Source organism: Alligator mississippiensis, chromosome 1 (genome assembly GCF_030867095.1).
Source record: "Alligator mississippiensis isolate rAllMis1 chromosome 1, rAllMis1, whole genome shotgun sequence".
NCBI classification, from domain to species: Eukaryota; Metazoa; Chordata; order Crocodylia; family Alligatoridae; genus Alligator; species Alligator mississippiensis.
Window position 1 is genome coordinate 338731001 of NC_081824.1, and position 14353 is coordinate 338745353.

The 14353-nt window shown below is 42.5% G+C and overlaps 1 protein-coding gene across 1 annotated transcript in view; it reads left to right on the forward strand.

Annotated features, from left to right (window-relative positions):
* The window catches only part of TUBGCP5 (tubulin gamma complex component 5), a 43431-nt gene that overhangs the window by 20195 nt on the left and 8883 nt on the right, over positions 1–14353 (forward strand). Inside the window, exons 9-15 of the mRNA XM_014600440.3 lie at positions 280–373; positions 657–903; positions 1072–1274; positions 1773–1888; positions 3245–3513; positions 6152–6350; positions 13021–13209. Of these exons, the coding sequence (XP_014455926.1) occupies positions 280–373; positions 657–903; positions 1072–1274; positions 1773–1888; positions 3245–3513; positions 6152–6350; positions 13021–13209 (1317 nt within the window). The remainder of the gene's footprint in view (positions 1–279; positions 374–656; positions 904–1071; positions 1275–1772; positions 1889–3244; positions 3514–6151; positions 6351–13020; positions 13210–14353) is intronic.

Genomic DNA, 14353 nt, shown 5'->3' on the forward strand with positions numbered 1-14353 from the left:
CACCAAGATGTTCCTGAGCAGCAACTCAGCTGGATGTTGTCTTCTCAGCTACTTGTAGCAAACTGCTGTCTCAGCCCTGTGAGCCTGAATCTAATCAGGCCTGGGCTGCACCTGCCGGCTGCCTGCTCCTAGCCTTAAATTGGGAGGCACCCAAAAGTGCCCTGCCACACTGCTCAAGTGCAGGGAGGCTGGACCCAATCATCTGTAAGGTCCCTTCCAGCCCCTAACATCTATGAATCTGTTTTTAACATGTTAAAATTGTCTCTCTTTTTTTTTCAGGCTGCTTTCAGGTGTGAAAAAGCTCTTTATATTTCAACTGAATGAGGGAAAGGTGATTGTGAGAAATGACATTATCGTAACTCATTTGACCCACGTAAGTTGTGTTGATCAACTAAGGTTCATCTTATTCCATGGTAATTCAGTGTGTTCTTTAGAAGGCTTGAATATTTAAGGGAAAGGAAATGTAAACTTCCAGTAGAAAACAAGTTTCCACAACAGTTGTTAATTTAAGCAAGTAATTTTGATTTAGATTTATTAATAACACTGAGGGATGCTTACCATGCTACAAGATTATCACAGAAGGTAAAAGTGGAAGTTGTTTTCAGGTTGTTTAAAAATTACTCTGTTAAATAATTTTGAAAAATTGTGTTTTGCAGAACTGCTTAAGGTCAGTGTTGGAGCAAATAGCTGCATATGGGCAAGTTGTGTTTAGGCTGCAGAAGTTTATTGATGAAGTGATGGGACACAGTTCAGAAAACCTAACACATGGGGCCCTTTCCACTCCCAAGAAAGCAACAGACGCCCCATTTAGAACCTACCAAGCTTTTATGTGGGCCCTGTACAAGTACTTTATTAGCTTCAAAGAAGAACTTACTGAAATTGAAAAAAGCATAATCAATAAAGGTACAGTATAAAGGAAATTTTATAAGGGGTAACACAAATGTGGGAATTAAGCTACTGTACACATTTAAGTTGAAGGTAGTTGCATTTAAAATATATAGCCTTTAAAAACTTTATGTAATTTAAAATTGGCCTAAAATGTTCTCCATATACGATTTTCTTCTTTCCTAGATAAAACAATCACTCTTTCAATAGTAATAGATAAACTATTGCCACGACTGGCTCAGCTTAAGGTACTTCACAAAGTTTTCAGCACAGGAGTAGCAGAAGTACCACCTGATACTCCAAATGTTCTAAGAGCATCTCATCTGCTTAATACACTCTACAAAGCCATTCTTGAATATGACAGTGTTGGAGAAGCATCTGAGCAAACAGTATGTATAACCTAATTTCCAAAAAAACCTACCTGTGTAGTACCAAAGGTATTTTGATTAAGGTTTTGTGGTGCGTTGGCTGAATACACCAGCCTTTCATCTCTGACTTTTTATAAAGCCTGTTAAGGCTACACACAAAGGCATGAACTGTTTCTTATCATCCATTTCCATTCTGACTCCTGTGGTTTCTGCTCAAAAAAGACTTACAGTACAATTCATGTGTATTGATTTACGACTAAAATGCATTCACAAAGTAATAAGACTGCAGTGTGTCTGTCTGCTGGATATAAGCTGATGCTGCTGTAGTTTAACATTCTATTCAGACATGCTATTTAAAAAAAATCATACTCGGGCATAACATTTAAAAATGCTTACACAATTTCCTGGGTTTGCTTCTTTTCAGTATCTTGTCCTTTTTATGTGGGGAAAAATATATTTTTAATATTACTTTGTCCATTGTTCACAAGTTCTACCACAACTATTGCTTGCTTATTTCAGGTGTCCCTCTTATTCTCTCTCTGGGTTGAAACAGTAAGACCATATTTACAGACAGTGGATGAGTGGATAGTCCATGGTAACTTATTTGATCCTGCCAAAGAATTTATTATTCAGAGGTAAGGGTGGTGATACTAAATTTTAATCCTTTTTTATTGTACAGTTATTTGCAATAAATGAATCTAGAATTAGTAGAGTTTTGCATTTATAACTGGTTAATAGATTTTTTTTCCACTATGCAGCTTTACTTAAACTTTCTTCTAGTGTACAAAAAGTAAGGACAGTAGTTTCTAAAATTCAGCCTGTTGCATGAAGTAAGGAATGATGCTTTTTTGTTTTGTTGTATTTACTGTTGAAAACAATTAATAGCTGACCATCAGAATTGTTACCAGACACTTCAACATCCTGGTTGAGGATATTTCATATGTCTTCCCTTGGTGCTTCTGATACCTCAGGATTGCACTGTAAATGTATAGTTGCAGCTTCTTAGACATTCCTGAGCAAGCTTTAAACTTGGGTCCTGATAACAGGATAGTCATTGGTATCATAGGATTTAGCATGTGCTGCAAAATCCACGTGAGATTTTTAGGTAAATACCCAGGGTGGCTTAGCATGTATGCTCTTTTTGCTATGCTGGTATCGGTGCTCAGATTGCAGCTCAAGTGTACCTCACCTTTGGGGTGAAGTATAGACGTACTCAAAGATTTTCAATTAAAAAGGGCTCTCTCCTTGCTTGAGATTTGTTAACATATAGTTTATAATAACAGGTAACAAATAAGATATTGTAACTATAGACTATGCATTTAACTTCTTACGCAAATCATTTTAACTAATTTTTACTGGAAAGTGCTAAGGCAGAAGTTACAAAAGTATTATTGGTCATTGGTTAGGTATTAAATTTTAAGCTACTGCAAAAAATTACCAAGTTTTGTTGTATTCAATTTTGCTATAGTTACTTGTGTTAAGACTTTATAATATAATTTTTTTTATATTTTTTCAATAATTCTAAAGTTATGCTACTAAATCTTTGTAGTTATTGAAGATCCATGGATAAATTCTTGGATAAACTCTATTTTAAGTGCTCTGTCTAGTTACCAATACTTCTCCTGGACTTCATTTAGAAGTACAAGAGATCAAAACTAGTATGATGATCAGGGATCCTGGTTTTCTCTGATTTAAAAAAAAACAAATTCCCCATTTTCAGATTTAAAAAAGTAACCCAAAATACACATTTTTCCATGATTAAAATGTGCATTTTGGGTTACTTTTTTAATCTGAAGATTGGGGCTTTTTTAGCAGAAAAACCAGGATCCCTGGTGATAACTGAAGTAATAATTTTGTGTGTGGTATCAGAAGTGCTTTTTTATTCCAAATCAAAAATGAAATATAAAGGAAAGATGGTTATGTTGCTTAGTAAGGAAGCTTTATTTATTTTTTTAAAAGAGAATGTATACTTTTTTTTTCCCTCCTTTCAGAAACAAAAATGTCCCAGTTAACCACAGAGATTTTTGGTATGCTACTTACACACTATATAGTGTGTCAGAAAAGACAGAAAATGAAGAGAAAATGAGTGATAATGCCAGTGCCAGTTCCGGCAGTGATCAAGCTCCCTCAAGCAGGCAGCACACCATGGTTTCCTTTCTGAAACCAGTTCTAAAACAAATCATCATGGCTGGAAAATCCATGCAGTTGTTAAAGAACCTGCAGTGCAAAGATGGTTCTCCACAGCAAACTGCATCAAGAGGTAAAAATGACAGTTGTGTGAAATACCATTCCTTAAAGTCTCTAATAGCATATGCATAGTTAGTGTATTGAGTATGTTGACATGTAATAACTGTATCATTCCAAATTTATCAATGATTGGGAACTGATTCATAGTTATAATGTAAGTCAGGGTATGGATTCCTAGCATTCCAAGGCAAATGGTCATCTTTGAAGCACTGAAGTGCTGTGGCTGTGATGCCAGGGTGTAGAAGTGACCACCCAGCCCAGTATGCCATGCACTTAGGGGGTGGAAGAGGATTTGCATCCACATTTTTGGAATATGGTTGGGGTGTCCTCCCTCTTCTGTTCCTGGCTCACCTAAGCGTGAGTTCAATAACCTGAAGTTGACCAAAATTTGCAGTGTGTTTCCCTGACTTGGGGTGCCTAGGAGGCAGGAGTACTTGGACTCATATTTTTGGGTTCTCAGGGGCAGGTGGGAGCATGATAAGGAACTATGATGAAGTAGGTAATGATGACACTGCTTGTTCAATAAAAGCTAAAGTAACTTACAGATAAAGTGGTAAAAAAAGGGAAAAAGTTGGGAGTGATGGTGGGGGGAGTAGAATTCTGGCCTCATGTCAGAGCAGCCAGTTTGCATGGTGGGATGCTTGGAGGACTGACCCTCATAATAGCATACTTGGTGTCTACATGTAATATTGACACGATGCAAAGCAGTTAACCAGTTCAAAATAATACTTGATTTTCTTTTTCCAGGTACACATCTGAACGATTCCTGGCAGCTTTTTAAACTTTTTATTTAAAATATTTTTAAATAGTTAATAGGCTTGACTGTCTGTCTGTTTCACAATTTAAGCATACATCCATATCCTGAGTGTCTCTACTAGTCCCTTTTTAGGAATACAGAACTTTCCTGAGCATGTTTGCATTTGTGGTTTGTAACTTCCTTTATAGTTTGAACATCATCTATTCTAAGATTTTTGATGTAGTCAGTCAGAACAAAGTTAGGATTTACATTTCCACTTAAAATAGGTTTTTTGGGAGTTTTTTGGTTTTGGTTTTGCTACTTCATTTTAATGTAGTTTTTGTTTAATGTTTCCCCTGTAAGATATATTTTAAAATCTGAATCCTAAAACTATGTTGTTTGAACAAGTGGTAGGTGAATCAGTTTATGGAAGAAAGGCAGCAGTTATAATTTGAGGAATATCTGTTGGTAATCTATCCAAAGAACTTAATGTATCTATAGGCATGCTGACTTTGTGGTTTTTTTCTTATAATTTTATAGAAAGAACAGCAAGGGAATCAGTTTTGTTAAATTTATACAAATTTCTCTATCTGTGGAGGTAGTATAGGATGGTTTTGAACTCCTTCTCGGGTTTTTGTTTTTTTGGGGGTTTTTTTTTGTTGTTTTGGGTTTTTTTAAAGGTTTGTGTTGGCCCTTTTGCCCTGAGATGATAAACCATCTCAGTGAAAATGTCTTTGTTTACTATTAACTATACCTTGTAGATGATGTACTGTATTGACTGGATTCTAAAATGAGGTTTCTCTGCCACACCTACTCAGGTTAGGGGCACACATAACACTTAGGTCAGTTTAAATCTTAAGCAGACAGACATTCAAGCCTATTAAAAATAATTTAAAGGTGGCTGGAATAGTTCAGAAGTGTACCTGTAAAAAAAAAAACAAAAAAAAAACCATAATAATAATAATAATAAATTAAAAAGTTGAGTATTATTTTGAACTGTGTGGTGGGCAGGTAGCTGCTTTGACTTGTGCTTCAGCTACTACCCAGGTTGGAACCATAGCCACAACTACTGTCTGCTCCCTCCACCACATACAACTTCTGCTCTCCTGTCTGCTGCTCTCCCTTCTGCTCCCCACTCTCATCACCCCCACTTCTCTGCACTGGCAGGCTTTGTGCATGCTGCAGCTTGGGACACTAAGCATGTCCCTATTCTACTCCCTTGGCAGTGGTGCACAGCCCACATAGTTGCTACGGGGGCTGGGCTGGGGCTATGGAGGCTAGAACAGGGATGGAGGCTACCAGTGTGGAGCAAGGGCGTGGGAAAGGGGAGGAGAGGCTGGTGGGGGAGCAGTGGAGTAGTGGCCCTGGGGCTGTAGGGCTGGGCAGGCACAAGAAGGGGCAAGCTGTTAACTCCCCACACCTCCCCCAACACATGCACACTGCCTGCACCTCTGCAGCGGTGGGAAGGATGAATTAAAGGCAACCTTACAATAATTAAGTTCTGTACATTGAAAATTATAACACATTTATCAATTTTCCATGTAAATTATTATTAATTATTTGGGGGTTGTGTTAAATTCAAGGTCATCTTGTATTCAAGTATATATGGTGTATACCTAGAGGGTCAGAGGGCCTATATTTTTCTGAAACAATGATAGTTAATATTTTAGACTCTGATTCAGCAAATTATTTGATCATGAGCCTAACTTTAACCATATAAATTGTCCTATTAAGTTCAAGGTTTAAAATTGAATGCAAGTATCTAAATGAATCGTGCCCAAAGTGCTCTTTGCTGCTGCATATAGAAATGTAACTGGTAAGATCAAGTTAATATTGTACTGCTCAAAGGTGCAAAGTTTACCCATTGTTGTTTTCTTAGAACAAAATTATCATAAGATTTTAATGTCTAACTCAGATGCAGAACGAAAAAGTTTATACACATTATTTCTGGAGTCTGTGCAGTCCCGTCTGCGGCATGGGGAAGAATCTGTTTCAGATATTATTACAGAACAGCAAGCGACCAAGCAGAGTTTGATAAAGATGCAGTCTATAGCTGAAAGACACTTGGAACTGGATGTTGTCCATGACCCACTGCTGGCTATTAACTTTGCCAGGTAATTGAGCAATTACCAGGTAACCAGTCTTGCTCCTGTGTTGTCAAGCAGCATCTTACCTTAGACTGATAGGGTAAAACTTTTTTGCTGCTACCTAAAGTGGACAAGCCCAAGGAGACGGAGAGCTCTGTGAAGTGTTGTCTTAGTTCCAAAGTGATAAATGGCCTGAGTTAACTTCAAGAAAGTATGAAGTGAATATGCTAGAAGGACTTTACAAATATCTGCTATATCTAGTTTCACTTGAATTGATTAGTGTAGAAAAATGGGAATTGTCTTTTAGCGTACCAGTTTCTATTACAAAGAATTAAATTAATTATACTATGATAATGACTCTTCTTTGATAGTAAATACAGCAAAAGCTGTATTAACCAACATTTTATTAACCGGAAAACTCTATTAACTGACATCTGAGGGACGTGGCAAAAGCAAAACCAGAAGTACCACTTCCGGGTTTCGCCACTGCTGCGAGCAGAGTTCTTGCCACTTCTTCGGTCCACAGCCCAGGGCAAAGCAGCCTGCTCAGGGCCCCCCTCCCTGTCCCCTGGCACGCTGATGCCAGGGTGTGTACCAGACGGTGCACACTTGATTAACTGGAATATTTGATTAACCAGCATCCCCCATTCCCAGGGGATGCTGGATAACAGCGCTTTTACTGTACTTGTAATGCGCATATTTATATATTTTTATAGCTTCTTTTATTTGAATTGGTGTTTCCCTTCAGCAGATTACCAGAAAAATATATTATTGATTCTTTTGTGGGTCTAAAGTTTAGCTTAAATGTTACAGAAAAAATCTAATTACCATAAAAATTCTTATTTCTTCATTTAGAGCAGGGATGGCTTTAGTAAATTTCTGTACGTCCCTTCGGGAGTTGTAACGTTCATAGATTCATAGATGTTAGGGTCGGAAGGGACCTCAATAGATCATCGAGTCCGACCCCCTGCATAGGCAGGAAAGAGTGCTGGGTCTAGATGACCCCAGCTAGATACTCATCTAACCTCCTCTTGAAGACCCCCAGGGTAGGGGAGAGCACCACCTCCCTTGGGAGCCCGTTCCAGACCTTGGCCACTCAAACTGTGAAGAAGTTCCTCCTAATGTCCAATCTAAATCTGCTCTCTGCTAGCTTGTGGCCATTGTTTCTTGTAACCCCCGGGGGCGCCTTGGTGAATAAATACTCACCAATTACCTTCTGTGCCCCCGTGATGAACTTATAGGCAGCCACAAGGTCGCCTCTCAACCTTCTCTTGCGGAGGCTGAAAAGGTCCAGTTTCTCTAGTCTCTCCTCGTAGGGCTTGGTCTGCAGGCCCTTGACCATACGAGTTGCCCTTCTCTGGACCCTCTCCAGGTTATCCGCATCCTTCTTGAAGTGTGGCATCTGCTGATGCACGATAAAGTGCCATTGGCTTTTCTGATGGCTTCATCACACTGCCGGCTCATGTTCATCTTGGAGTCCACTAGGACTCCAAGATCCCTTTCCACCTCTGTGCCACCCAGCAGGTCATTCCCTAGGCTGTAGGTGTGCTGGACATTTTTCCTCTCTAGGTGCAGCACTTTGCATTTCTCCTTGTTGAACTGCATCCTGTTGTTTTCTGCCCACTTGTCCAACCTATCCAGGTCTGCCTGCAGCTGTTCCCTGCCCTCCGGCGTGTCCACTTCTCCCCATAGCTTTGTGTCATCTGCAAACTTGGACAGAGTACATTTGACTCCCTCGTCCAAGTCGCTGATGAAGACATTAAAGAGTATCAGTCCAAGGACCGAGCCCTGCGGGACCCCACTGCCCACACCCTTCCAGGTCGAGACCGACCCATCCACCACGACTCTTTGTGTGCGACCCTCTAGCCAATTCGCCACCCACCGGACTGTGCAGTCATCCACATCACAGCCTCTTAGCTTGTTCACCAGTATGGGGTGGGATACCGTATCGAAGGCCTTCCTGAAGTCTAAGTATACGACATCCACCCCTCCTCCTGTGTCCAGGCGTTTCGTAACCTGGTCATAGAAAGAGACTAGATTGGTCAGGCACGATCTGCCCGCCACAAACCCGTGCTGGTTTCCCCTCAGCATAATTTGCCCTGCCGGGCTCTCACAAATGTGAGCCTTGATAATTTTTTCAAAGACTTTACCAAGGATGGAGGTGAGACTGACTGGCCTATAGTTGCCCGGGTCCTCCTTCCTCCCCTTTTTGAAAATGGGGACCACGTTAGCCCTTTTCCAGTCCTCCGGGACTTGGCCCGTGCGCCACGAGTGTTCGAATATTCCTGCCAGTGGCTCTGCAATGATGTCAGCCAGTGCCTTCAGCACCCTCGGATGGAGCCCATCCGGGCCTGCCGACTTAAAGGCATCCAGTTCTTCCAAGTGACTCTGCACCACCTCAGGATCTACGTATGGAAGTCTGGCGTCTTGCTGCTGCCTCTCTACAACCCCAGTGAGAGACTTGTCGTGCCCCTCACTTAGGAACACTGAGGCAAAGAACTCGTTGAGGAGTTCAGCCTTGTCCCCCCTATCTGTCACCAGTTGTTTCTGCCCATTTAGCAGTGGTCCTATTCCTCCCTGGGCCTTCCTTTTACTCCCAGTATATCTAAAAAACAATTTCTTGTTGTCTTTTACTTGGGTTGCCATCCTCAGCTCCATGGTAGCTTTGGCCCGCCTAACTGCCTCCCTACAAGCACGAGCAGAGGAGGTATATTCATCTTTAGTGATCTCACCCTGTTTCCACTTTTTATGTGCTCCCCTTTTGGCCCTTAGGCTGCCCTGGATTTCTCTGGTCAGCCAAGGAAGCCTCCTGGCCCCTTTCCCTTTTTTGCCTCGCTCGGGGATCGTCTTGCTTTGTGCCCGAAGGATCGTTTCCTTTAGGTACAGCCACCCTTCTTGGGGTCCCATCCCTTCAAAACTCCTACTCTGCAGTGCTTCCTTGACTAATCGCCTGAGTGCATTGAGATCAGCTTTCCTAAAGTCTAGCACTTTCACCCTACTAGTTACCTTACCCACTCGCTGTCTTATGTTGAATTCTATTATTAGGTGATCACTGTCTCCCAAATGGCTACTGATCTGGAGGTCCCCTATCATGTCATCTCCTGTTGCCAATACCAGATCCAGTATGGCATTCCCCCTAGTGGGACCATGCACCTCCTGTGTCAGGTGGAGGTCCTGTACACAGGTTAGAAACCTGCGTGAGCAATGGGACCTTGCTGTCTGCGTCTCCCAGCAGATGTCCGGGTAGTTTAGGTCCCCCATGACTACCGCCTCTTTAGCTTTTATGGTCTCCGAGAGTTGCCTCAGGAGCCCCGCATCTATTTCTTCCCCTTGGTGTGGGGGTCTGTAGCAGACCCCTACCACCAAATCCCTTTCTCCTTGCCCCCCATGTAGCCTAACCCACAATCCTTCTACTTCCTCAACCTTGGATTCTGTCTTGATGAGGGTTGATGTATATTGCTCACTGACATAAAGTGCAACCCCCCCCCCCCCTTTCTTCCCCGACCTGTCCTTTCTATACAATCTATAGCCCTCAATATGTACCGCCCAGTCATGGGATGAATCCCACCAGGTCTCTGTTAGCCCCACTAAGTCATAGGTGTTTAGCGCAAGCAGGAGCACTAATTCATCCGGCTTGTTCCCCATGCTCCTAGCATTAGTATATAGGCACTTGAGCCCTGCGACTGGTGCCTTTGCTGCCCCCCCCGCTCCAAGTCCCAAGGGGCCCTTTGATTCTTACCTTCTTGTTTCTTACCTGTTCTGTAGTGCTGGTCTCCCCATGGCTTTCAGGTTTCCAGTGTTCTCCTTCTTCAGGCTGGGCTGTCCTTGTGGGTGCCACATGGTTTGGTGGTCCACAGCTTCCCCTGCCCTCGTACTCCCCTCCCCCCGACGAGCCTAGTTTAAAGCCCGCCGGAGGAGATCCGCCAACCTAGTAGAAAACACACGCTTACCTTTGGGGGACAGGTGAAGCCCATCCCAGCTGAGCATGTCCCTCGTCGTGATGTGTGGGTCATTGTCCAGGAATCCGAAGTCTGCCTCGAGACACCACTGCCGAAGCCGCCAGTTGGTCTCTCTGATGCAGTTCTCCTGCCGTCTTCTTCATCCGGTCACTGGTAGGATGGAAGAGAAAACCACCTGTGCACCGAACTCCTTCAGCACGCCACCCAGAGCACTGTAGTCCGCCGTCAGGTGATCGGGGGTTCTCCTGGCCGCATCATTAGTATCCACATGGACTAGGATCATGGGGTAGTAATCGGTGGGCTTGATCCTGGCCTGGATTACCTCCGTCACATCCCGAATCTTTGCTCCAGGGAGGCAGCATACGTTAGCAACATTCTGAATCATCTGACTCAGAACATAATTTGTGGCAAGAAAGAAATATAGCCATTTATTTCTTTTTTAAACACTATTAGGCAGCTTAGTGTTACACCTTCTGGAAACGTTTGAATATAGCGAAAGGTGCCTTTTGGTGGTTCTTTTCTATTATTATTATTTTTTTATTTATTTATTTGTTTATTTATTTTTATTATTATTTTTAGTCGTTGTTGTTAGAGGTGCACTGATGCATAAGTCTATATCATATCAGCACCAATAAAAGAAAAGTTGACATAATTGGCAGTCTGGTTTTTTTTTGGCTGATGTGGCCGATTAATGTCGCTGATAAATGCTGCATACATGTGTATGCACATGCAGCATGCACGTGGCCAGCCTGGAAGCTTGGAGAGTGGCATCTGGCCAGTAATTCTGTTGTGGAGAAAGGGCAGAGGGGAGGGAAATGGCATGGGAGGGTGGGGTGCAGATTGAGGCCCCCACAGTGAGGGAGGGAAGAACTTACCTGGGGCAGGGCAGCAGGTGCTGTGCTGTACAGCTGGGGCAAGGCATGGGATGGAGCTGCAAGCAGCTCATCCGGGTGGGGTGCAGGGATTGGGGGACAGCTCCTGCTGCTGCATGCACCCCCAGAGAAGGCATGTGTCCCCCAGAACTGTGTGTAGGGTGAGAGTGGGTTGCCACTGTGCGCTGGGGGTGATGCCAGGCTCTTCCTGAGAGGGGCTGAGTTGGGGTTGCACTTGGAACATGTGGCAGTGCTGGGAGGGGGGCTACAGCCACCATAGAATTCACTGTAACCCCTGCCCCCCCAATGTCTCCCCTCCCAGTGCCACCGCCCGCCCTGAGCATAGCCCAAGCCCGCAGCGGGCAGTCCACCCTCACCCTGCATGCAGATCTGGGGGGCACATGCCCCCCAGGCCTCCCCTGGGGTTGTGCAAAGCAACGGGAGCTGCCCCTGCTCCCTGAGTGCCCCCAGACAAGCCACTTGCAGCTCCGTCCCATGCTTCACCCTGGCGGCTCTGTCCCATGCCCCACCCCAGCCGGACAGCACCTGCCCCAGTCCCAGACCCCCAACAGACTTACCAGCTGGATGCTGCCAAGATGCATATCGGCAATCAGATCAGTATCAGCCGATAGAGCTCATTAATAATTGGTATCTGCCCAAAAAATCTTTATTGGTGCATCCCCAATTATTCTTTTAAAGAGAATGCTTCTAAGGGTGGAAGCAGACATTGCCTTTGACCTGCCATAAACATTTTTATGGCAGCACAAAACAAAAATAAATATACATCTATAACTTGTGTCTCGCCACAGTGTAGTCAGAACTGAAGGTGGTAATAATTTGTGCCCATTTTATTGTGGTAGATGTCTGTTTGCTTTATGGCTAGAGTGTGTGGGCAGCCTGGAGCATTAAGGGTGTCTACAATGGACTTTGAATGTAGAGTTGCAGAACGTTCGTCACTCTTCCTAGCTTTTCAGTCACTTAGCCATATAGATAAGCCCTATGATTCAGCCTTTGCATCTATGCAAAAAAAGTTTTTTCCCCCTTGCTCTTATATATAGGTTATCCAGATCTTGAGTTCAAACATAAGAGACCATGGAACTTCTCGCCTATTTATTCATTCCTCGGAGCAGGAAGGCTGACTGACTCAGCTAGTTTATGGTTGTACAGGTTGGAAGTGAGTCCCTTCCTGTATAAGAGCATGAAGGAAATTAGAGTAATTGTTATTCTGAGGGTGTAACAATGCCTCCTAGTACAGGTGGCAGATGGTACAGCTTATCTACTACCTTCTCCTTTTATTGGGTCACAGTTTATCCCTAAAGGCCATATAAGAATACCTGTTACTTGGGAGTTTTCAGTATTTTTACTTTTTAAGAGGTAAATTCTGGAAAGATTCCAAGATACTCCATCATGAGTTTGAGTTAGTTACAGCATGCAATCCAAATGAAGAGTTTTGTTCTACATAGGTGGTATGGATGACCACTTGGCTAAGTTATGACATGAACACCATTTTGTTAACAGTAACTATAGTGAGAAAAATTTACCTTTGCAAGGCATCTTTTTAAGTAAAAACCCCTAAATGAGACCACTACATTTTGAATATAGAACACTCTTTTGGGAGGTATTCTAAGAATAACTTTTGTCATTTATTTTAACTAGTGGTTTTCAGGCTGTTCTGTGGAACCCTGGAGTTCTGCAATAGGTCATCGGGGGTTCCAGAAAGATTGGGGGTAATGGCAGAAAGGGCTAGAAGGTGGTGCACCACCATTGCCAGGCCATGTCCCCTGGCTCTGTAGAAGGGGTGGGGGTTCCACAAACTTTAGGAAGTTTGAAAACCACTGACCTGAGCAATGTGTTTTACTTTTTAAGGTTGTATTTAGAGCAGAGTGACTTTCACGAGAAGTTTACTGGTGGGGACGTTTGTGTGGATAGATCTTCTGAATCTGTGACATGCCAGACATTTGAACTGACGCTGAGGTCTTGCCTTTATCCTCACATAGACAAGCAATATTTGGAGTGCTGTGGCAATTTAATGCAAACTTTAAAAAAAGATTACAGGTAAGAAATTAAATTGAGCCTTTTTTTTTTTAAAGGCATGTTTCTTATCTTTCATATTCTACTGTAAAAGCAGTAGTTAAAGAAAATCTATCTTCTGTGATAAATAATAGAAAAAGCATTAAATGAAGTAACAACATTTTTCTAATCATTCTGTTCACTCTTTTATGTCTTATCTACATAGTTTTTAAGTGGCCGTATAAACTGATTACATCTGTGGAATGAGTAGGAATCACTTAAAAAAAAAAAAGATAACTTCATATAGTATTAAGTACTTCTGTTTACTAAAGTATTAACATTTGCAACTTTTTGTGTTTTTACTATGTTGTGTTTCATATCCTTTGAAAGTGTATGAAACCCTAGCATCATTTAAATTGCTGGCAAAATGTTTAACTTAAGTGAGACTTTAGGAGATTTCATTCCCTTAATAGCCTAATCAGGTGAAGCTGCAGAGATTACTTAATTTTGAACTTAACTATAATATAGGCAATACTACAGAATTAGTTGCATTATTTTAAAATAAAATGGCATTGATATCTGAAGTAGTTCCAGGACATCACTTTTCTCTAATCTGTCGCTAGTCCTTACGGCTCCATTCATTGTTGCACCTGTACATTGCACAGTCATTTACTGTGTTTATTCTTACAGCATCCCTAAGGTAGGGAGGTAATAGTCTCCTATTTTTCAACACATTGAGAGATGATAGTAAAATTGGGACTTTTGTTTAAGTGCCCGTATTTAAGCAAAAGTCCCTTTTGAAGTTGGAAGTTTTTCCCATGCTCTGCATTTTTTAGTGATATATGGCCCTGTGTACATACCTTACTATGTGTAGCAGTGGTGTCCTTGTGCATACTGCACTGTTTCAGATGGGCTGCCTTCCAGAAGCAACATAGCCATATTTGCATGGTGCTTCAGACAGCATAATTGGCACTGCTAAGTGACAGGGCTTGTCAGTCCGCTCCTGTGTTGATTAGCTTGGCTGTAGCACTGTTACAGCTTAGAAGGTATGCTGCCTGGAACAGTATAGTGCAGTTGGCAATTTATCGCCCACATGCTGGTTCCTGCCCACAGAACCATTTTATTCGGCATCTGGATGTCAGGCTTTGGAGACATCCAGCAGCAGATGGCTTTGGCAGCACTCACTTTT